The 24,123-nt window shown below is 44.8% G+C and overlaps 1 protein-coding gene across 3 annotated transcripts in view; it reads right to left on the bottom strand.

The window, feature by feature from the left end:
* The window catches only part of CCDC57 (coiled-coil domain containing 57), an 85,245-nt gene that overhangs the window by 20,554 nt on the left and 40,568 nt on the right, over window positions 1-24,123 (bottom strand). For all 3 annotated transcript variants that reach the window (XM_040330781.1, XM_040330782.1, XM_040330780.1), the window contains exons 7-14: window positions 16,549-16,749; window positions 12,542-12,700; window positions 10,500-10,662; window positions 7,680-7,814; window positions 3,982-4,171; window positions 3,263-3,445; window positions 3,051-3,151; window positions 193-393 (exon numbers count right to left, since the gene is read on the bottom strand). In XM_040330781.1, the coding sequence (XP_040186715.1) occupies window positions 193-393; window positions 3,051-3,151; window positions 3,263-3,445; window positions 3,982-4,171; window positions 7,680-7,814; window positions 10,500-10,662; window positions 12,542-12,700; window positions 16,549-16,749 (1,333 nt within the window). The remainder of the gene's footprint in view (window positions 1-192; window positions 394-3,050; window positions 3,152-3,262; window positions 3,446-3,981; window positions 4,172-7,679; window positions 7,815-10,499; window positions 10,663-12,541; window positions 12,701-16,548; window positions 16,750-24,123) is intronic.

Here is a 24,123-nt window from a genome sequence, read left to right as displayed (position 1 = left end):
TGACAAAGAAACGATCAGTCTATAATTTTAATGGTCGTTCTATTTTAACAGTGAGAGACAAAATAACAGCCAACAGTTTTAAACTGTCCAAATTACCAGGTATTGATGGTCACTTTACAGGGGGGGGGGGGTTCTTGACAATTTTGTCACGCTGGCAAACTACTGAGCACAATATTAAGGAGAAATTCTGACCTCATTTCCTAGTCCAACTGTCTCCAGATTTTGCTTCAGGTTGCCTTTAAAATATTCTTCAGCCTCTTTCCGGGCTTCACTGAGCTGCAGTTCCAGTTCAGACAGTCTCTGTTGGAGGCTGGAGATGGTGGCCTGGCTGTGACGAGTGTCATTGCTCACCTGAAACTGAAGCTGATTGATTTCTGCCTGTTTCTGCTGGACCTAAACAAAAAGTAATTTACCAAAATATGCTTAGATTCATATAATCGTTTAACTATGATGATAATAATAAAAATAAAAAAAAATAGTAAAGACAAATGCACTGTTATTCTAATTTCCTATGTATGTTTTTTAGCCATTACATTTGGTAAAAACAAGGAAGGCTTATCTGAAAGGGCAGGAGTACTGTGAGGAAGTGAAGATGTATGAAGGGCCGTATGGACCCTCAAACATATCAGAGGGGGCTTTTGGGTTGTAAAACATGATGCTTAATCTGTTATGCCTAGTACACACGACCAGGATTTCCGATGGGAAAAGATCCGTCGGAAATCCTGTGAGGAAACCCGAGAACATGCTCGGTAACTTTTCCCCCGTACACACGGGAAGTTTTTCCGTCGGGAAAACTCCAATGAGAGCTTTGTCGGGAATCCCGACCATGTGTATACTCCATCACAGTTTTTTTTTTTTTTTTTTTTTTTTTTTTTTTTTTATTTTTTTTTATTTTTGTGCGTGTACTCGAGAGAGGAGCCAGACTGCAGGAGTTGGGAGTAGGCAGGCCTCCCCCAGAGGCAATCTGCCACCTTTCTCCATGCCCCGGGTGGCAATGGCGGGTGTGTGAGGGGGTCCTCCCACACAGCCCGCCCTACCTGCTCCGCTTTGAAGCCCAACGGGGCAGAGGGACTCCCTATAAGGGAGTGAGAGGATTAGCCCGCTCAACCAGCCCCATTAGTCCTTCGCCTCTCTTTTAGAGACCGCGTGGTCAATGTGAGTGTGTTAACCCAATTTAGAGTGCGTGTGTAGGTGTGGTGGTTTTTGTGGGAGGGGGGTGGGCGTACTAAGCACAGGCTTACCTTGCATAGCACACCCACCGGGAGCTGGGCTGAGACCACCAAACTCAATTCACATGAAGCCGAGACCGGGATCCGAACCTCTAGCTGCAGAGGTGAATGGCTTGTCAGCGCAGTGCCAATCGCGTTGAGCCACCACAGCTCCCCCATCACAGTTTTTGATGGAGTATACACTGGCGGGAAAAAGTCCGCCGGGAAAAAAGAGAGCAGGTTCTCTTTTTTTTGTCTGGCAGTTTTTGGCAGTTTTCCTGTCGGAAAAACTGCGAGGGAGCATACACACAGCCGGGATTCCAAGCCAAAAGCTCTCCTCGCATTTTTCCAGTCGGAAAACCCGCTCGTGTGTATGAGGTATCAGTGTCCCCTGATGTGGCCACCAAGCTTCTTAACTACAGGACTCACTCCAATATTTTTCCCTATAATAAATCATTTATCAGTCAGTCCAAGAAATGATTGGCTAAATGTATAAAGGGAACCGGTCTACAGCTATGTGCCACAGCCAAGCTCCCATATAGCTATCACCTGACTCTCATTAGTGGTGTTAGTCCCGCTATAGACCTGTCACTGTGCACAATGCTGCAGAGGTGTGTTCTGTCCTGGAACCAGCATCTCTTCAAAATTTGGTAATAGGATCCCCAAGTGATTGTTGTGATATGTAAGAGCCATTATGGACAGGTCAACTTCTTAATGTAAATGTGTAAAACCACTCACTATAATTAACTTCCCTTTCTAGTAATTATGTCTTTCTTGTATCTTGGACAGTGGGCAGTTAGGGCAGAACAGTGTTGCTGCTGCCATGTTACCAGAGTTTTTATGCTGCAGAACCCTCCATGGATAAAATAAGTGATGGGCTTGACCCTGAACTTTGGTCTGCAAGGCAGATATCTGCACATTTTGGACACCCTAATTTACTGGAGGGAGCAGGCTCAATACCAGAGCACATGCAAACCCCCTCCTCCCCCTCCTGTGATGCAACAAGCCAATAAAGAAAGTACTATAATTCCTGAATAGATAATCTGTCACTAAATGAAAGCAGGAGCTCATGGTATGGTATGAGTATGAGTTAGGGGCAGGAGTCTTATGTTATTGGTGGGGTGTAGTCTGCCCAAATAGAGGGTACCAAGAAAAAAAAAACAAGTATGAAGTGCCAGGGAACTCTTTAGCAGTTCAATGAAGAGCAGATCAATTCACTTAATCTGCAGCAGCAGATCAAACTCCCTGCAGAAGGTTTCGTAGACCATTACAAATTCATTTTGCTTATGGCCGGTCATGACATTATCTGTAAACACCTATTTTCAAACCTGTGAGTGACTTTTATATGACTGGGACGTCATGCTACACTAGGGTTGCCACCTCATCCCTTTAAACCTGAACACATATGAATTGCACAACTTCTGTGGCTAATTTAATGCAGATAAGGCAAGTTTAATTACCACCTTAATCAGACACAGAACATGTGTAATTAATATGTGTTCGGATTTAAAGGGATGAGGTGGCAACACTATGCTACACAGATAAATGAAGTCAGGATCATGACTCCAGACAGAAATAAAAAATGGGGCTCTGCCAAGTAACTCTTATCAGAAAACTTTGTTCGCCTAACAAAAATGTATTACAGGGCTCTGGTTTAGCACATTTATGCTGCTTGAGAACAGCATAGCATACCTTAAAATTTCCTTTTACAACATGCCAGGAAATTGGTCATATGAAACACATTGTAGAACATTCAAATATTGGAAGAGTAGGATGGGGCCATTACAGAGATGGGAAACTTATGTTGGTTCTGCTGCATTAATTATGAAGGTCCAAGGTTACCTTCTGATTAAGCTCAGCAACCATTGCGTCCAGGTGGGCTGTTCTGGCTTCCAGTCTCTTAGCAGCTGCTGCAGAAGCCACTTTATCTGCCCGTAAAGCACCTAAAAACACAAAACAGAATATTGCAGGGATATACTGTACATATTCTTGCTATTTTACACCATATTTGCATATTAAATATTTCAGAAACAATAAAACACATCTTTAGTTACCTATGGTCTCATTTAAGTTCCTGATGTGAGTTTGGATGTAGACGTTGTCAGGTAGCACCGGTTTTGCACTTGCTGGTGGATCAGGAGAGTCTTTAGTTGACGGAGCCAACTGAAGCTGCTCTTCCATCTCCCTATTTCTTTGTTTTAAATCCTTGATCTCCTCCTCCAGAGACTTCACATAATCTAAAACACAACAAATTCATAAAGATTCACAACAATGACACAGTTCTTGAAAGGTTTTCTATAGTAAGGATGGAGGCAATTTATAAAAAAAACATTAAGAAATGAAAGCAGAAGAACAAGCAATCATGTTTGTTTTAATTTTCCAACATAGGAAATAAATGATGAACCATTTCAGCTGCAGGATTTAAAGTGGAACATTAGGCATAAATATAGTTGTCCAAGGAAGGTGGCACCACTGTATTCATTAAATCTAAACTATAAAGTGGGGTCACTTCCTGCCAGGGATGAATTACAAGAGTGGCTGGACAGAGTTACAAATCCGTTGAAAGACAAGACAGTTCATGTGCATTTTAACTTGTTGTAAGCAATTTGTTCAGGGCTCTGGGTAATAGGTCTAAAAAAATGAAAGCCAAGTTCTGGTACCTTCAGGTGGCCACACTAGTATGCCAATATTTTATTTTATTTTTTTATTTGGGGATAGGTAGTTACAATTGAATAAAACCGACTGTTATTCACCCCTTTCCTCTATAGCTCACCAGCAGAGGGCACAGTCCCATAGGTGTTGCCAGATAGAGGTTCTGTCCGTTCAGCAGCTCCAGGTGACATTTGCTCGCACAACATCTCCATCTCCTTCCTCATCTGGCCGATCACCTGACGCAGTTCTGAATTTTGCTCCTGCAATTTCTGAATCTCACTTGATGCAAAATCTGGCATGGCTTCCTGTGTCTGTGTAAAAATATAATTGTCATTTTATCATTAGTTAGAGCTGTGTATAAGGAATGACAAACAACAGCTTGTGTACACGAACAAGAGTATGGGCAAATTAAGGATTCTGATTTGGCAACCAGATTCCAGTAATCTTTTTGCAGCCAGGCAGCATAATATCTAAGGCCCCTTTCACACAGGGCACCATCCATTTTGATGGGGGAGTTGATCCGTTGATCCCCGGTGAGCAGGTGGATGACAGGTCCGTCTCCGCTCACTGTGCCAAGTCGGACCTGGCAGAGCCCCGCTCTCCTCTATAGGGAGATTAATGAAAATGGACTTCCTGTCCATTTTCATCCGATTACATCAGATCCGATCTGCCAGGCGGTTGGAAATAGGACCTCCATCCATCTGGATTTGGCGGATCAGATAGCGGTGGATGTCAGCTGACATCCGTTGCCCCATAGTAGGTGAAAGAAGTGTCCGATCAGGCCTGCCTGATCTAAAATTACACAGATATCTGCTCCCTCCTCCCCCCTGAAAGGTGCCAAATGTGACACCGGAGGGGGAAGGGGATTCCAAAAAGTAGAAGTTCCATTTTTGGGTGGAACTCCACTTTAAGGTTAAAAGGCTAATGACATGACAATCGCAATGTGTGTTTTCCTATACTGTTCTCATATTATGAGACTGAATATTCAGATCCTCCACAATATATGGTTAGCATTGCCGCATATTAGATATGTTTGTGGGGTACAAAAACAGTCACAGTTGACAAGAAATGAAAAAACTCCCCAAATTTTTTATTTTTATTTAAAATGTTTTTTATACAAAACAATCATGAACTGGGCTGATTTGCCAGTTGTCACCTGTTTATAGCCAACTGTTAGTAATGCAGAACAGCACAAGCAGAGTTAGCAGCAATTAGCATCTTATCAGGTTGGAATAAATCTGTAGCACAATTAACAATAAAAATACAATATTGTTTCCTTGAAACTGATAAGACAGCTTTAATAAAAAAAAGGACAGAATAGATTAGATAAAGGGAACAGCCATGTGTTTTAATTAGGTTTATCTGATAACAGCTAGGAAATACCAGCAATTTACAGAAACTGTAAAACAAGACTGAACTGTTTCACAGCAACTGCCACACCTTGTAGAAGAAGATAGGATTTGTGAACTCATGCTTTGTACACACGATTCGTTTTTTCGGCGGTAAAAAGTCTGCAGAGAAAACCGAGAACCTGCTCGGTAGCTTTTTCCCCCAAGGTTTCCCTGACAGGAAAACTACCATGAGAGCTTTGGTCGGGAAACCCGTCCATGTGTATGCTCCACCGCAGGATTTCCCCATAGGAAAACTTCCGGCTTAAAAACCGCCGGTAATCCCAGCAGGAAAAAAAAGAGAACATCGGGATTCCTGTCGTTTTTCCTATCGGGAAAACTGCGATGGAGCATACACATGGCCGGGAGCCAAAAGCTCTCATGGCAGTTTTCCTGTACGAAGCTTCACTGTAAAATCCTTTCCCTTCCTCCATTGAAGCACACAGAAGGTCTCAAACCTTTGTGTTATGCTGCCACATACAGGAATGCAAACAATAAAAAATAAATAAACTGTAGGTCATCCGAGGATAACTCCTTCTCCTATCAGGCTCAGTTTTTATGAAAAGCCATACTGCATGGAGCACAGAAGGGTTGAACCTGTGTCCCTCAATGGACTCCAAGAAAAATGTTTTATGGTGAGTATATAAAATGTATTGTCTTTTTCATCCACTGGAGGAAACAAGAAGTCTACCTATGTGACCTTCGAAGGCAGTCCAACAGAGGGGAGGCCAACACAGCAAACAAACGCCAATAGGCCCAAGAACAACAACAAACTGGGAACTGCCTGCGGCTCAAGGAGCTACCTGAGGAACCTTATGCCTGAAGCTGGCTTCAGATGAGGCCTGAACATCCATCTAGTAAAACAGGAGACCAGGTGTCAGCTTTGCAAATCAGGGAAACATTTCCTTTATGCTGAAAAGCCAAAGAAGAACTCACAGATCTAGCAGAGTGTACCTTGACAGTAAAAATTGGAACCTGATCCCTGAGACCTTGGATAATGGTCAGACTGAGGCACTTAGAAACTAGTGCACCTTTACAGGGACCATCCGGACAATGCTGTGTCCTGGCCTAGGCCAACAAGGCCCAGGCCTAGGGCAGCACGGAAAGAGTCCCTCCGGCTTGTGCTACACTGTTAGTGTAGTGCCAGTCTTATGGGCCGGACTGGGCTGAGAGGCAAATTAGACTCTAGCGTCCCCATAAAGTAGCCGCACTGCTTCCAGTATGTGGACGGCCAGCATCCCACAACTGTGGGGGAGGAGGCGCTGCTTCTAATTTTGACTGTCCTATCATCCTGGACCACAAACCTTCCTCACTGTGCTATATGTTTTCTTTTGCACCATTGGCATGGTTATATCTTCTTAGTCCTCTCCATAAAATTATCAGAAATTTGTGCTTAAAGTAGAACTCTAGGCAACACTTTTTTCTTTCATTTTGGATAGAGTAAGGGAGGGTTATAGCCCCTGTCAGTTTATTTTTTACCATCCCTGTCCCATTGCAGAGATTTCTCTTCACTTCCTGCCCCATAGCCAAACAGGAAGTGAGAGGAAATCTATGCAAATTAAGGGAATCCATTGCCTCACCCCCCGCCCCCCCCCCCCCCCCCGGCCCTCAGAACTAGTGTCCCCACTCAAAAATCTCAGGGCAGGTCTTAAACAAAAAGGAGTGCGGCCTTGACAGGAAGGGGTGGGTCATTTTTAAATTAGGGGGTACACAAGCTTAGTCAGGTCTAGGGCAGCACAAAACCAAAATACAATACTGCATCCGGCATGACAAAAAGGGAATCACAGCCTTTCTAAAAGATGTAATAATAATAATAACGTCTACATTGGGCTCAAATGGTGGTTTCTGAAGCACAGAGAGATTCAGATATCTGGAAGATGGCAATGATGAACCGAGGGTTGGCGTACCATGAGGCTCTTTGCAAACAGGAGTATCAGTGGGGAGATAGTTCCTTGATGCTGTATGGTGGGAAAGAAAATGCATACAACACTCCACCCTGCAGATTTCGTCAGAGCTCTGTCCCACAGCGTTAACCCCTTCCTGCAGGTTGGGAAGCTGGGAATTTAAAGGCAAACAGCAAACGTAAAATGCTTCACTTGACCAGCCTACTCACACAGTAAGTCTTTAGAGACACTGATAGGGAAAGCACTAGGGCAATGCTGGCAACTCTGGATTTGGAAAACAAGCCACTGCATAATTTGTTGCCAGAATGGAGTCTGGAAAGCACTTTGGCCTACAAATTTTTCCTTGCCAGTGTCCAAGTATTATGTAGGTGGCAATATAACGCAACGGTTTAAGACTTCCTGTGTTCCTCAATGGTTAATAAAATTAGTAACTCTGTACATAAGCTCACTGTAAATACAACATAATTTATATTTATATGTATCCTAACAGCCATATGTAAGCATAAAAAAGTGACTGGTTCTCTTACCTGTTCTCCTATGTGAGTCAATGTTCCTTGCTTCCTGATAGTGGCCACAGCCCTGTCCCTTTCCCAGGTCACAGTGGAATTTACAAGCTGCAGCTCATTCAGTCTTCTTTCCGTTTCCTTTAGTTCAGCTTCCAGCTACAACAAAAATATTTCAATAATAAAAAAAAAAAGAATACTTGGTCTTGTTCCCTACCAGGCCAAGTAACTGACGCTAAATGTTCCAGGGTTAAAGAATGATTTCATCCAAAACATTCTCCCTGGAAGTTCTAGAACTTTCATATACTGTATTCCCCCTTCTCATACCTTCTGCACTTTTCTGTTTCCTGATAAAATGTTATTGGTTCCCATGACAGATTTGCACATGAGTAATAAAATGACCACCAGAGCCACCTTGGTTTAATAGTAACTACCAGTCATGTGTGGTACAGCGCTCAGCAGGATCAGACAAGAAGTACTGCATATAAAGAACTTTGGGCCAGATCCACAGCCAGCGGGCTTAACTTAAATGTTCCTATTTAAGTTACACTGCCGCAAAATTTCTACCTAAGTGCCCGATCCACAAAGCACTTACCTAGAAATTTGCAGCTGTGTAACTTAAATCCGTCCGGCGCAAGGAGTGCCCAATCTAATGGGGCGAGACGTACTGCGCATGCTCCCGACGCTATTTTCCCGACGTGCTTTGCGCGGATTTACGTTGCGCCGAGTTTTGAGAATCGCGACGTGTGTAAAAGAAAAAAAAAGAGTTGCGGCGGTCAATTTTTTTTTTAAAAATTGACAGCGACGCGGGAAAGTAGGGTCTACTTTTACATGGTGTACTAAGTTTACACTTTGTAAAAGCAGCCCTAATTTTGCGACGGCAAACTAACACTTATGGAAAAAAAACGAAGGGAAAAAGCTTTGTGGATCTCCGTAAGTGCTAATTTGCATACCCGACGCAGAATTTCGACGAGAAATGCCCCCAGCGGCGGCCGAGGTACTGCATCCTAAGATCCGACAGTGTAAAACTATTACACCTGCCGGATCTTAGGAATATCTATGCGTAACTGATTCTGTGAATCAGTCGCATAGATAGAAACAGAGATACGACGGCGTATCAGTAGATACGCCTGCGTATCCCTTTTGTGGATCTGGCCCTTTAAGAGTTTAAAGGAAAGTGTAATAGTTTTGGATTAAAATGTTATTTACACATATATATATATATATATATATAAAAACACATACTAAATGGCTAAAAGTTTGTGGACAATGAACCATCACATCCATTATATGGTCAAAAGTCCATATGTACTGTCAATACTACAGGGTACAGGGTTCTGTTAATGACATGGTATACTAAAACTTTTTAGATAAGTACGCCCTTACTACCTTTTGAAACCGGCTTCTGTTCCAGTACTACCGTGTTCCTGTTTACAAAGCCAGCACCAAAAGATAAAGAAGAGTTTAATATGTTTGGTACAGAGGAACTCCAGTGGCCTGCACAGAACACTTAACCCTACCCTGGTAACACTTTATTATTTGACTCCAATGGCAACCCAGGTCTTCATGTCCAACATCAGAACCTCAGTGAACTGAGAAATGCATTTTTGGCTGAATGAACTTCCACAGACACTCCAAAATTTTGTGGAAAGCCTTCTCAGAAGAGTGGAGGCTGGACGGCAACTCCGTACTAATGCCCATGCTTTTGGAATAGGAAGCCCAAGAAGCTCATAAATATGTGATGGACTCATAGGCGTGCGCACAGGGTGTGCCGGATGTGCCCAGGCACACCCTAATCATTCTGTGCAGCACAGATTCCCCCTACCGCCCTGGCTCCCCACTCCTTCCATCTGCAGCACCTCTGGCTTCCCTTTTCTCCTCTCCTCCTCTCTCCTCTCCTGCCGGGTGTTGCTGCAGAGATGTTTTAGGATAAGGAAGGGGCCAGTAAATATGTATTTATCAGCCCCTTCCCTTTCTGAATGAACATGGTGAGTGATTGGTAGTGTGTGTTTGAGCTTTGGGGCGCACACCCTAATGCAATAGGCTGTGCACACCTATGGTGATGGTAAGGTGTCCACAAACTTTTGGACAAAAGATTTCTGGAGCATTATGGGTTAGCTTGGAAAGAGCACAACATTGGTTGCCTGCTTTTTGTCCAACTGTCTGAAACTTCAAATTAGAGTGGTTGTAAATCCTCGTGTTTTTTTATCCTATGCATTAAGGTACCCCAGAAGAAGGTAATCGGGGCAAAACAAACTGCACAGTGGAGGTAAGTATGATATGTTTGTTATTTAAAAAAAAAAAAAAAAAAAAAAAAAAAAGGTTAAAAAAAATACCCTACAATATGTAATTCTGTTAGTTCTGACCATAATATTTAAAATAAAATATTTACAAAACCATTCAATGTCTGTGACCAGTGTTCTTTTCCAATCTTTATATTATTGAACCTGCAAATGTAGACTAATGGTTCAAACTAAGCAATACTTTGTCTATGTTGTCACTATAAATCATTTACAAAAAATATATATATTTTCAAAGCCTCTTCTCACCTCTTTCAAGGGTTGAGAAGATCCTAGGTCACAGTTTTTATTGGGTGGATCCCCATCACTGTCTGTCTGTCTGGTGACAGCTGACAATGTAGGGATTTTACCCTCACTATGTCCTGGTAAGAACTGTTAAAAATAGAAATTGAAAGCAATGGTTCTCTGCAATAGGGAGCAGAGAGCAATACAGATGTAATGGAAGTTATAACCCTTCCCTATTCTATCACAAAAAATAAAATAAAAATTAGACTGATACCCGCAGAATCAGACAACAAGCCTGAATATCTAATTCCAGTTGTACCTGATCCTTGGCTTTGCCAAGACCCTCAATCAACTCCTCTGATTTCTGATACTGGGTTTTCTCTATTTCTTCACAGCGCTTCTGCCAGTCCAGCTCCACCTGCACCCTGGCCTGTTCCAACAGACGCTCCCGTTCCACCGAACCCGCCAACTGCTGCTGGTACCTAGTATTAGAAGGGTTAGATCTGTAAACTTGACCATATAGTTTACTCAGAATCTGGTGAAGCTGTGCATAGCCTACCTATATAGGGGGGGATTCCAGACCTAGAAGAAGGTTAAAGGGGTTGTAAAGGTACAATTTATTTTTCCTAAACACCTTCCTTTACCTTAGTGCAGTCCTCCTTCACTTACCTCATCCTTCTATTTTGCTTTTAAATGTCCTTATTTCTTCTGAGAAATCCTCACTTCCTGTTCTTCTGTCTGTAACTCCACACAGTAATGCAAGGCTTTCTCCCTGGTGTGGAGTGTCGTGCTCGCCCCCTCCCTTGGACTACGGGAGAGTCAGGACGCCCACTAACACACAACTCCTTTCTCTATCTGCAACGTAGAGAGCGTCCTGACTCTCTTGTAGTCCAAGGGAGGGGGTGAGCACGACACTCCACACCAGGGAGAAAGCCTTGCATTACTGTGTGGAGTTACAGACAGAAGAACAGGAAGTGAGGATTTTTCAGAAGAAATAAGGACATTTAGAAGCAAAATGGAAGGCTGAGGTAAATTATTTAGGAAAAAAAAATTGTACCTTTACAACCCCTTTAAGGCATTGCATTGTGCAATGACAGCTCTGTGTTAAAAAATAGTAACGTCAATAGTCTATTAATAAAAACAAAACTCGTCAATGGGTAATATTAAACCAACCTCTCTTTAAAAGGCAGCCTGGGCTAAAAGAAATGGAAGAAGGGTTAGTGTTGTGTGTGTGTGTGTGTGGGGGGGGGGGGGGGGGGGGGGGTATTAGGTAGGGCTCTACAATGAGAGTTCTACCAGCAGCGACAACTAATGTATTGATGACAATAGTAGTTCAATTCTGAGTTGATGTCATACATTGCACCCTAGGACCCTCTCTAAATTTCAAAGGAAACAAGGACTGCCAGTGATATAATGGCTGCATTACTGACCTCTTACCAGTAATTCTAGTTCCCTGCCCATCTGTGACTTCAATACTTTCCCAGTCAATCATCTGGAACAAGCATGTAGATTTGAACATTAGAATATAGTCAGAACTCCTTGTTCCAGGTCAGTTCTTTAGATAGTTCTGATGCCAATGGATTAGCATGTCAGCCAGTTAGCTAGCATTTTCAGATGGTGAAGTCAGCTTCCACAGCTCACACAAGTCCTTTGAAACTGGGTGTTGTAGAAGCTGCGTTTATCGACTGCTTGTATCATAATGGGTACAACTGTGTGGGGGGGGGGGGGGGGGATTTATAAAGCGAAGATCTCTACTTCACCATTCTCCAAAACTCTTACTGCATTATAAAACATTATAGGTGTAAAAGGCTTTCAGTTATCTTGTTCCAAGGCCAGCTAAAGTATAGCTACGCTCTATGGCAGGGATATGCAATTAGCGGACCTCCAGCTGTTGCAAAACTGCAAGTCCCATCATGCCTCTGCTTCTGGGTGCCATGCTTGTGGCTGTCAGAGTCTTGCTATGCCTCATGGGACATGTAGTCCTGCAACAGCTGAAAGACCCGCTAATTGCATATCCCTGCTCTATGGGATTGATTTCTTAAAGACAAATACACTGTGTACTTTTCAAGTGCAATTGCACTCATTTTCCTGGGTAAATATGAATATGGCAAAGCTTCACTTTGCAAAGAATATTCAATCATGTGCAAGGAAAATACAAAAAACATCAGTTTTGCTTGCACATGATTGGATGATGGAAATCAGCAGAGTTTTACCACATTTACCGAACTCTGGGGAAAATGAGTGGAACTGCACTTGCAAAGTGTACAGTCTATTTGCCTTTAGTAAATCAACCCCAATAAGTGACTCTTTCTTACAGCAGTAGGTACACTTCTATGTGTAATCCCCCTAGTCTGCACTTACCGTTCTATGTCCTTCTGGTATTTGGCTATCTGCGCTTTCAGCTTTTCCTCCTCCTCATGCAGGGACTGAATCCGAAGATCTTTGCTTACAGTGTCTTGAGACACTTGGGTGATGTATGAATCCCAACCAGTCTTCAATGTGTCCACATCATCCTTGAGCCTTTAAATAGTGAAAAAAAAAGGTTTTAAATGTTTCTTTTATTTGACTCTTATAAACCTGTGATATTATGCTTGGCCTGCTGGTGGCAGTGTTACTGAATACTATATTTATTGTATTTACATGTATAACTAGCACTGGCCTCTGCTGAGTAGGTTTGTCCCTCCAATAACTTGAGCAGAGATTTATTATACTTTTCAGTCCATGACAAAAAAACAAAACAAAAAAAAGACAGTAAATACAGAGCCATCATCGGGCTGTGATGCATCCCATAACCTGAACAGTCTGCTCTATAAACTGAGGTGAGCATTGTTGATTGTGGGATTAGCGCCACGGGGGAAAGACAAAAAGGGGCCTAGCACAGCTCTTGACTAGGGTTGCCACCCCTTCGGGATTCACCCGGACAGTCCGGGTTTTAAATCACGTGTCCGGGTCTCAGGTGGACTGAAACCCAGACACATGAGTCAAAACCTGGACTGTCCTACATTATTCAGACAAGAATGTGGCTCGGAACAGGGCCTGGCAGGTGGGAGAAGGGGCACTATGCGTGCCACATTACTGTTCTCTTTGGAGCGCCCAATGGGGTCCCAGGTCTGTTACAATTCTTTAGTGTAAACGAAAAAAAAAAAATGCTGTGCGCCACTAAAGTGTTTGGGTTTGGCTTGAAGAAAAAGTGGCAACCCTACTCTCGAATTGTAATCCAAGTTGGTTGTATTAAATAATATGTAAAATCAGTTTTTGGGGTTGCAGAGAAAACGGGGCACTTTGCTCCACATCTGGTGGATGTGCCCTAAAGCGATCCCTTTTTTGGACTCAAATATATGCCTTGATCAGATCTGTATTGAATGTACCCCTGGCGCCTGATCCATGGGAGATGCTGCTGCATAAGCCCTTCATGAAACCCTATCTAGGTAAACACCAACAGAGGTGGGTGGGATTTGGGTTCCTGGCTCCCTCTTGGAGCCACCCTGCTTTAGATGTGCTGGTTACACTGGCAGCTTCTGTTGTACCGCTCACCTGACTTTGTAACAATAGGCCCGTCGGCCCAGTTCCTTCTTCTCTTTGTATTTTATAGTCTCATTGGGACTTATTTCATTTAGCACCATTGGGGTAGATTCAGGTAGCAATTACGCCTGCGTATCCATAGATACGCAGCGTAATTGCTAAGTAGCGCCGGCGTATCGACTTTCTGCATTCAGAAAGCTCGATACGCCGACTGTAGCCTAAGATACCACTGGCATAAGGCTCTTATGCCGTCGTATCTTAGGCTGCATTCTGACGCTGGCCGCTAGGTGGCGTTCCCGTAGTTGTCAGCGTAGAGTATGCAAATTGCATACTCACGCCGATTCACAAACGTACGCGCACCCGGCGGTTGTGTTTCACGTCGTTTGCGTTCGTCGCTTTTGTCGTAAGGCTGCTCCTGCTATTAGGAGGCGCAGCCAATGGTAAGTATAGACGTCGTTCCCGCGTCGCGATTTTCGAAATTTACGTTGTTTGCGTAAGTGGATCGTGAATGGCGCTGGACGCCATTTACGTTCACGTCGAAGCAAATGACGTCCTTGCGACGTCATTTACCGCAATGCACTTCGGGAAATTTTCCCGACGGAGCATGTGCAGTACGTTCGGCGCGGGAACGCGCCTAATTTAAATGATCCACGCCCTCTACGGGATCATTTAAATTACGCGCGCTTACGCCGGCCCCTTTTACGAAACGACGCCGCAAATTACGGAGCAAATGCTTCGTGAATGAAGCGTAGCTCAAGTAATTTACGGAGGTGTAGCGTAAAAACGGTACGCTGCGCCGCCGTAGCAGTGCGCGCCCCTACCTGAATCTACCCCATTGTTTTTTGATGTCCATTTGCATCTTTCTTTCTTTGAAAATCGCAATAAACTTTTTGTAAATGAAATAATATGTAAAATTGTTTTGCCTACGCTTTCTTTCTTTATATGATCAGGATTTAAAAAAATTAAGTCATAAATATAAAGAAATGACAAATAATTATCTATATAGGTATTTTAGCATTCAAGTGGAGCTTCAGTCCACTTTTCACATGCTGTGCACTGTCACGTTACCTACTCTGTTGGGAAAAGTCTGTTGCATACAGAGCTCAATAGCTCAAGGACAAATTTACACATACAAAAGGAATTTAAAGTGGATGTAAACCCGATTCATGAAATTAGAGCTGGGCACAAATACCTGTAGTGTTTTGTTATCTCTCTTCAAAGCCTTGTGTCTCCCCGTAGCTCAGGCTTGGATGTTCCTCTGTTATCAGCCTGATAACTTTTGACAAGCTCTCTGAGACCCAGAGATAGAAGTATGTGTTGGGGAGGTTGCTATAAATAGATTAGCACATTACTAAACTGTACACAGGCAACCCCTGTATGTGTGGGGAGGGGGGTGTGTGCCTTTCCTCCAATCAGCTGTCTCGTAGTCTCTCATAGTGTCTAGCAATTATCTCCTCCTACAGGGGAATCAGGAAGTGAAAATTCTAAAGGAATGGAGACAGACGAAATACATGTAAAACTTATATAGGGATATTTTCGCGAGTATGGGTACTCGCGAACATGCGCTGATACCCGAAATAGAAGCCTGAAATGCCTAGTATTGGTATCGGTGTAACCCTAATTTTTGTATCATGTGTTTTTTCTGAATGTTTGGTCGATATTCTGTCTCTTGCATTTAAAACACACCATGATAACAATTACCGGTATATACCGTATTTATCGGGGTATTGCGTGCTCCGGCGTATATCGCGCATCCCTAATGTGGACCCGCATTCCTGTAAAAAAAACATTTTAGTACTTAAAGTTTTGGTGTCTTGCGCGGCGTCCATCGGCGGCCTCGTCAGGTCCGGCGTCCATCTGCGGCTTCGGTGGTGTCCTCCTCGTCAGGTCCGGCGTCCGTCTGCGGCTTCGGTGGTGTCCTCCTCGTCGGGTCCGGCGTCCGTCTGCGGCTTCGGTGGTGTCCTCCTCGTCGGGTCCGGCGTCCGTCTGCAGTGTCCTCCCCGCGCTGGCATATACCGAGCGCAGTACACTCGGGCAGGCTCGGCTCCTCACGCGGTCACGTACTGTACGTCCAGGACGTGACCGCGAGAGGAGCCGAGCCTGCCCGACATTACCCAAGTGTACTACGCTCGGTATATGCCGGCGCAGTGGTTCAAACTCGGCGTGGGAAGCGGGCATCGGCGTATATCGCTAACCCACAATTTTGCCCTGATTTTCAGGGCAAAAAAGTGCGCGGTATACGCCATTAAATACGGTACCCTTTATTTCCTTGTAGGTGGGCAAACTTACAAAATCTGCAGCGGATAAAATAATTTTCACCGCTGTGTGTGTATATTATATATATATACATACATATATATATACATATATACACACACACACACACACACACACACATGTATTCACACAGTATTATATTTTCCCTCAGTAGTATTGCTGCCATTTAAATTTGTGTAGGGAATGGCAGACTCAGCCTCCATGTAGATTTATAATTTGGCACTTACAAACGAAGACCCAGCCAAGTGCCATCCCTCTGATGATGCCGCCGCATCTCTGCTCATATTACCAGTGACGTCTTGAGAATGCTCCAGCTGACAGATTTTCAGGAATACAGCATGCAGACATCAGGGGACATTTACTGACATTTACTGAGGGGCTTTGATGATGCTGTATATTCAAATTATGCTGCTCAGCCAAATACGTGTTAATGTACACCTATCGCCATCCACCCAAAGTGTCCCTATAGTTCTGATGGGGTGTTTTCAGGTGAATAGCATTGCAATGCTGATCTTAAAGCCATTATGTCACCAGAATAAAATTCAGCTGATGAGCAGGAAATTACTCACGTTGTGATGGTGCTGTCCTTCTCTTCCAGTACAGCCTGATGATTGCATGTTGCCCTGTGCTGCTCCATCTGCAGGGTTTCCACACACCTCTGCAGCTCCTTCTTCTGATTCTCCATCAGCTGGATCTGTTCACTGTGAGCTTCCTTCATCAAAGTCAGTGCTGATTCTTTCTCCCGTGCACAGCGGTCTAGCTTCTCGTGTCTATAAATGACCAATGCAAAATTCTCAAAAAAATGTTACAAATTGATGCAAAATTTAAAATGTAATATGAAGCTATTTTAGTCCAATTAACCAAACACCACACTTTGAGTGCAAAGGAGAACTGATAGTCATGGCCCTGTCAAGACCTGACCTAACAAATTTCCCAGCTCTTTAGTACGCAATAATATATATTATAAAGCAGAAAATCACAGTCATTTATATGTGAACCTGTCAGAAATGTGTGCAACTGAACTAATAAAAAAGGCATCAGCAGAGGTCATTTTCAGTGAAACCACAGGTCAAAATGATCAAGTAGGTGATCTCCACTTACTTCCAGGTCATGTGCTGAGCGACTGGCCTGATGCATTGTGAACACAAGAGGGCAGCCGCTCAGCAAAATGTTTTCCTTTTTCTCAAAGAACGCAAAGCGTCCTCTGATTGGATGAGGTGGAGAGTGTGACCTCTCCATTCTCTAAATCAGGGGTCTCAAACTGGCGGCCCTCCTGCTGTTGGAAAACTACAATTCCCATGAGGCATTGCAAGGCTGACAGTTCCAAGCATGACTCCCACAGGCAGAGGCATGATGGGACTTGTAGTTTCACAACAGCTGGAGGGCCGCCAGTTTGAGACCCCTGCTCTAAATGGTGCCTGTGCTCAGCAAGCAACCTCCTGTGTTCACAATGCATTAGGAACTAAAAAGGGATTCATAGGGTGCTACTGCATGAAAAATAACCACAGAAAAATAACTGGTGCACTCCCATCCAGGGAGGTGTGTAAGGAGACTCCACTCCAGCCAGGGGAAGCAAGTTCTGACATAAGGAATACAAAAAGAGAAGGCGATTCTAAGTGCAATACAGCAGATATTTATTAGCACAAATGGTTAAAAACACTTTCACAGGTAAGTATATAGCAGTTATGTAAAGGATGATGTATCCTGCAGGGCTCCTGTAACTGCAATCACCAGGCATGCATAGCCGACCAGCAGCTGTGAAGGGACTGGAGAGCTGCCGCACTTCCACAGGGCCTGCTCTCTACTTACCTGTCTAAATGTTTTTAACCGTTTGTGCTAATAAATCTCTGGTGTATTGCACTTAGAAGTGCCGTTTCTCTTTGTATACAATGCATCAGGCCAGCTGCTGAGCACAGGACCCTAAAGTGGAGGTCACTGGAGTAGCGGTGTCTATCCAGGGCTGGCGCTACCTATAGGCAAGGTAGGCGCTGGCCAAGAGCGCACATCAGAGGTGCCTCCTGCTTATTTCCTGGCTGGGGACAGCCTGAGAAGGAAAGCGGACTTCTGACCGTGAGAAACTCTGTGTCTTCCCCGGTCCAGGCAGGCAGATGGTGAATCTCGGCATCCCGGGTAATGGCAGCTGAGTGAGCGGTGTCGGTGACAGCTGATCTCCCACTGAGGATCCCCAGTGATGCGTGTACAGGTCACCCCTCCCCCCACACATACACTTCTGAGCCCCAACTCCGCACCGGCTGCAGGGGGTGCTCTACAGCTGGGAGTGTCTGCAACGGACCCCCCCCCCCCCGGAAGCCAGTACTCCTCACTGCCCCATGACTGACACACACGGGTAGTAGGCCTCCGCCTGCACTGCATCCTGCTGCCAGGGACTGGTGCCTAGCCTGTCTATATACTACCCTAGCCTGTCTATATACTACCCTAGCCTGTCTATACACTACCCTAGCCTGTCTATACACTACCCTAGCCTGTCTATACACTACCCTAGCCTGTCTATACACTACCCTAGCCTGTCTATACACTACCCTAGCCTGTCCATACACTACCCTAGCCTGCCCATATACTACCCTAGCCTGCCCATATACTACCCTAGCCTGCCCATATACTACCCTAGCCTGCCCATATACTACCCTAGCCTGCCCATATACTACCCTAGCCTGTCTATACACTACCCTAGCCTGTCTATACACTACCCTAGCCTGTCTATACACTACCCTAGCCTGTCTATACACTACCCTAGCTTGTCTATATACTACCCTAACCTGTCTATATACTACCCGAGCCTGTCCATATACTACCCTAGCCTGCCCATATACTACCCTAGCCAGTCCATATACTACCCTAGCCTGCCCAATATACTACCCCAGCCAGTCCGTATACTACCCCAGCCAGTCCATATACTACCCCAGCCAGTCCATATACTACCCTAGCCAGTCCATATACTACCCTAGCCAGTCCATATACTACCCTAGCCAGTCCATATACTACCCTAGCCAGTCCATATACTACCCTAGCCAGTCCATATACTACCCTAACCAGTCCATATACTACCCTAGCCTGCCCACATACTACCCTAGCCTGCCCATATACTACCCTAGCCTGCCCATATACTACCCTAGCCTGCCCATATACCTTAAATAAGAGAAGTAGGACTTTAAGGGCGGACTTGAAAGGTACCAAAAAAGGAATCAACATAAATAGAAAAAATATATAAAATATATAAAAAAAATATATAATTTTAATGTACACAGTTATAAAAGTAGACAATATTTATGTACATTAAAATTATATATTTTTTCTATTTATGTTGATTCCTTTACTGGCACCTTTAAAGTCCGCCCTTAAAGTCCTACTTCTCTTATTTATAGTTTATATGGATCTAGTACCCCCTTAGCCCTCTTTCTTTACACCTGTCCATATACCTGCGGACCACGGCTGGCATGAGGAAACGAGTCGGTGCCGCCACCATTTGTGTTCAGGAAAAATCCAGAGGCGCAGGTGCTGGCCTGCAGACCACGGCTAAAGCAACAGGTAAAGAGGTGCAGAGGTGCCACAAAAATCTCCACCCCGCCAACTCCAATCTCCACCCCGCCAACTGGAGACAGGGGCAGAGCCAGGGCGCGCCTAGGGTGTCAAAAATCCTTGCACCAGCCCTGTGTCTATCACTGCGATTTTCAGCTTCCAGAGGCATCGGGCAAGTAAGGAATATACTATACATAAGTACACTGTTCCAGGCTGGACCCATGTAAGTACAATATGTAAAAATATACAATGCTTGGAATATATCTTTAAACTACCTATGCACATAAGAGACATCTGTAGATAAAAACAAACTGTGCAGTTGAGTTGAATACTGCCCTTGCTACAAGTGTAGGACTTTTGCGCATCTCATGAAGCCTGACCTTAAACCCCAGAACACAGGTGTCAAACACAAGGCCCTCGGGCCGAATCCGGCCCTCCAAGCGATTTCATGTGGCCCTTGCACCTCTCCTGCAACTGCAGTAGAGCCCCAGCCCTCCTCTGGTCCTTCTCCGGACCCTTACTTTCTGCTTTCAAGCAATGCATCCAGCTTCTTCCCAGCAGCAGCATAAGGAAAGGGGATGCACTGTGATGTAAGGGAGAGTAGGGGACTCAACTTCTGATGGTGGGGTGGGTCTTGACATCTAATGTAAGGGAAGGGGATGCGCTGAACATCTAATCTTACAGATACAACCGGCCCTTTTGAGGGCAATCATTATGCTGATGCGACCCACAATGAAATTGAGTTTGAGTTTGACACCCCTGCCCCAGAACATTGCTAGGACATTGCCAAGAAAGGCCTAGCTATTGCAGTTTACCTTCCCTATCACAGGATGGAGCTCTTTCTCTGATTCAAACCCCCTCACGTGTGCTCCCCCCCCAATGCAGTAGCTTTGAGCTTAGAGTTTGGGAGCTTACTTCTGTGATGATGAAGGTAAACAGTAATAGCTGGGCCTCGATTAGCAACGTCACCCCTTACCTGCAAAATAAATGTTATGCTAAAGGTGAACTAACCCTTTAAAAGATTAAAACTCACTAAATAAAGGAAGTTCCCTGTTACGATTTACATACACTTTAATGATGTGATCTGCATTCTCTGCCACAATGAAAAAAGGGATAGGGAACCCAGCTGTCCAATTTATCTGAATACCAGCTACGTGCGCCAAAGCATTGGCTGTCTTCCAACATTCCCATGCCTGCCAATTTTTATGTACCATACAGTAATTGATTATTATACGCTCCCCCACTTTCTCAGGCACACAGTGTAATTAGTTCTGCATGTTACCTGGCCTGCACCATTATCAATAAGTTGTCATAGTAATCGCTCGCTTACACCAGCTTTATCCTCTGATGGTGATCCGCTGAGGAATGCTCTTCAGAGGGCATTTAAAAGGCAGAGGAGAGAGGTTATATCACCTCCATACCACCTGTTTAAACCCCTAAAACCCCATGCCACAACAACCATGTGTACTTCAGTTAGAAGGGTTGCTTTTGGTGGGCTGCCTGCTGAGTGTGACAGCTGGCAACATTTTTGCCACACCGCGATGTAGAGCATTGTGCCTGCGACATATGTACACCCCTGACTACTGACTTTTAGGTAGATTCAGAAAGAGTTAGGCCGGCTTATCTACAGATAAGCCAACCTAACTCTGAATCTGCACCGACTTATGTTTAAGTGTATTCTCTAACAGAGATACGCTTAAACATATCTAAGATACGACGGCTTGCGCCGTCCTATCTTAGATTGCAATTTTTCTGATGGCCACTAGATGGCGCTTCCATTGCGTCCGGCGTAGATTATGTAAATGAGGGGATACGCCGATTCACGAACGTACGCCAGGCCGACGCAGTACTTTTACGCCGTTTACGTAAGAGATAGGCCGTGTAAAGTTAGTGCTAGGCTCTAGTGGAATAGTAATGTTAAGTATGGCCGCCGTTCCCACCGCGAAATTCGAAATTTTTACGTCGTTTGCGTAAGTCGTCCGCGAATCGGGGTTTACGTCCACGTCGAAATCAATAGGCCCGTACGGCGTACTTAGCCGCAATGCACACTGGGAAATGTAGTCGCCTGGCGCATGCGCAGTGACAAAAAAGGTCAAGCCTCATTACCATGAAACACGCCCCCCCCCAACCCATTTGAATTAGGCGCCCTTACGCCCGCTCGTTTTAGGCTACACCGCCGTAAATTAGCAGGTAAGTATATTGAGAATCAATAGTAGCCTAGCTAAATTACGGCGGCGTAGCCTAAACAGGCTACGCTACGCCGCCCTAAATTAACGCCTTTGTATCTTAAGGGATCACCGTGAAAAGGTGCATTTGGTAATCGCCAGTGAAGGCTACAAGCGAAGGACCTAAAGGATCTCAATGGCTGTTGTGATAGTTTAAAAGCTTAGTCCAACTTTGTGACCATGTTTTATGTTACACCCATATTTAGGGTATAACATGAGCCATGGTCACATTCCCTCCTCAACTTATCTTAATTTTGGGGTTCTTCTCCCACTTTTCTGTCTGCACTTGACTTTGGTGTGGCTCCACTCCTGCAGATACGTCATCCATGGACAAATCCACCCAGAGATCTGTGAATGCAAAGGCTACAAGTCCCATCTGTCACAGAAGCAAGGAGAGCCTCATAAATCTCATTAGAGCACAAGTGTGGTCACCGCACTTGTAGTCCATGGTTTACTTCCTTCAGTCCAGTAACTTTAGATTTGTACCTCTATATGGGGCTGGGGGAAAAGTCTGCAGGAGCCTGTATTTTACACACAAGCAGGCCTGTATGCCAAAAAATGGTAAACGCAAAACATTTTTATAAACCTGTGTGTATTTAATAAGGCTAAAGCCTTAAAAGGGTGCTCAACCTGTGGCCCTCGGAGCCCTCTGATGTTGCCCTTGACTGCAAACCAGGGAAGTGCATTTCTATTATATCCTGCAGGTTTGATGCACTTTCGGAAAGCTCACCAAAACTCCTGAATGCAGTTTTGGTGCGCTTTCTGAGAGTGCCCCACACTTGAAACATATAATAGAAGTCTATAGCAAAGTTGAGCTAACCCGCAGTAAAGACGCAAGTGCACTGCGCTGCACCTGCGGTGCTGGTAAACTCCAGTGCATCAGTGTGATAGGGGGCTCAGGACAGTAAGGGCTCATTTACATTTGTGGTTTGGAGGGTTATAAAACCCCATAGTTGAGACATGTTTTTACCAAACCTCACACCCACTGATGTAACGTGAGGATTAGCAATGGTGGCCCCACCCCATGCTCCAGGGGTCCGTGTGGCCTTCCTGTCACATTCTGTTTTACACTTGCACAGGCGGGCCGCAGATACAGGAACGGATCCTCTCCATTTTCCTCATGCAATCACTGAAAGCTGGCTTCTCCCCCTCTCCTTCTCATTGTAGCACGCGATCAGTTACCAAATTACTTAAATGGTCCTCACTCTTTAAAAGGCTTAGCACCCCAGGGCTAAAGAGTGAATCTTATCTCATCAGTACACTCATTAAAGTAGAATTCAAGCCAAATAATAAATAAACGCCCTTTTAAAAGGGAACCTGTGTTTTCCCCATTCAGGGCAAACCAACACGTTCACTTGAAAAAGTATGCATAGCAAGCATTTCTTTTTTGTTTTGGATAGAATAGAGAAAAATTACCGTGACTATAAATGAATTTTTTTTTTTACCTTAAAGCGGTTCTCCACCCTAAAGTGGAGTCCCGCTGATCGGAACCCTCCCCCCCTCCCGTGTCACATTTGACACCTTTCTAAAGACAGGTATTTGCACCCACTTCCGGCCACACGCTACGGGCAAAAGACAGGCATTCCGTCACATCCCGTCTGTCGCCCGTTGTGTGCTGGGAACACTCGGCTCCCAGCACACAGCGGGAGCCAATCGGTTGGCGCGGCGCGACTCGCGCATGCGCTGTAGGGAACCGGGCAGTGAAGCCGCAGCGCTTCATTTCCTGGTTCCCTCAGCGTGGATGGCGGGGGGAGCAGCAGAGAGACGAGCGATCGCTCGTGCTCTGCTGCGATCAGCGCTGGACTCCAGGACAGGTAAGTGTCCTAATATTAAAAGTCAGCAGCTGCAGTATTTGTAGCTGCTGGCTTTTAATATTATTTTCCCGTGGCACATCTGCTTTAATGCATTCCCTGTATTAAGGTAAAAAAATAAAAATAAAAAAATTCCTTGCTGTGCACCCCCCTAAACACTTACCTGAGCACTGTATCAATTCAGCACTGAGCCTGGTTGTATCTCTTCTCCTCTCTTCCTGCATCCACAAGACACAAAGGCAGCAGCGAGAGCCTTTGGCTCCTGCTGCTTTCAATCAACTCCTGTGAGGAGGCAGGGAGGAGCGAGTCACACTGTGTGCATCTATGGATGGATCCCCATCCGTCTGGTTTTAGAAGACAGGATTGGATGCCGGCGGGTGTCATTCACTGACATTCAATGCTCCATAGAGAGCTATGGATGGTCTGATCGGCTCCGCCTGAAAAACGGACAAGCGGACCTGATCGGTCAATCAGTGTGAAAGGGGCCTTACAATCACTGTCAATCTATCTCTTGCTGTCAGTGTCTTGTTGTTGTTTTTGTCGCAGAGACTCAACAGGAAGTGAGATGAAA

Source organism: Rana temporaria, chromosome 12 (assembly GCF_905171775.1).
Source record: "Rana temporaria chromosome 12, aRanTem1.1, whole genome shotgun sequence".
NCBI classification, from domain to species: domain Eukaryota; kingdom Metazoa; phylum Chordata; class Amphibia; order Anura; family Ranidae; genus Rana; species Rana temporaria.
This window is presented reverse-complemented; position numbering and strand designations above follow the sequence as displayed.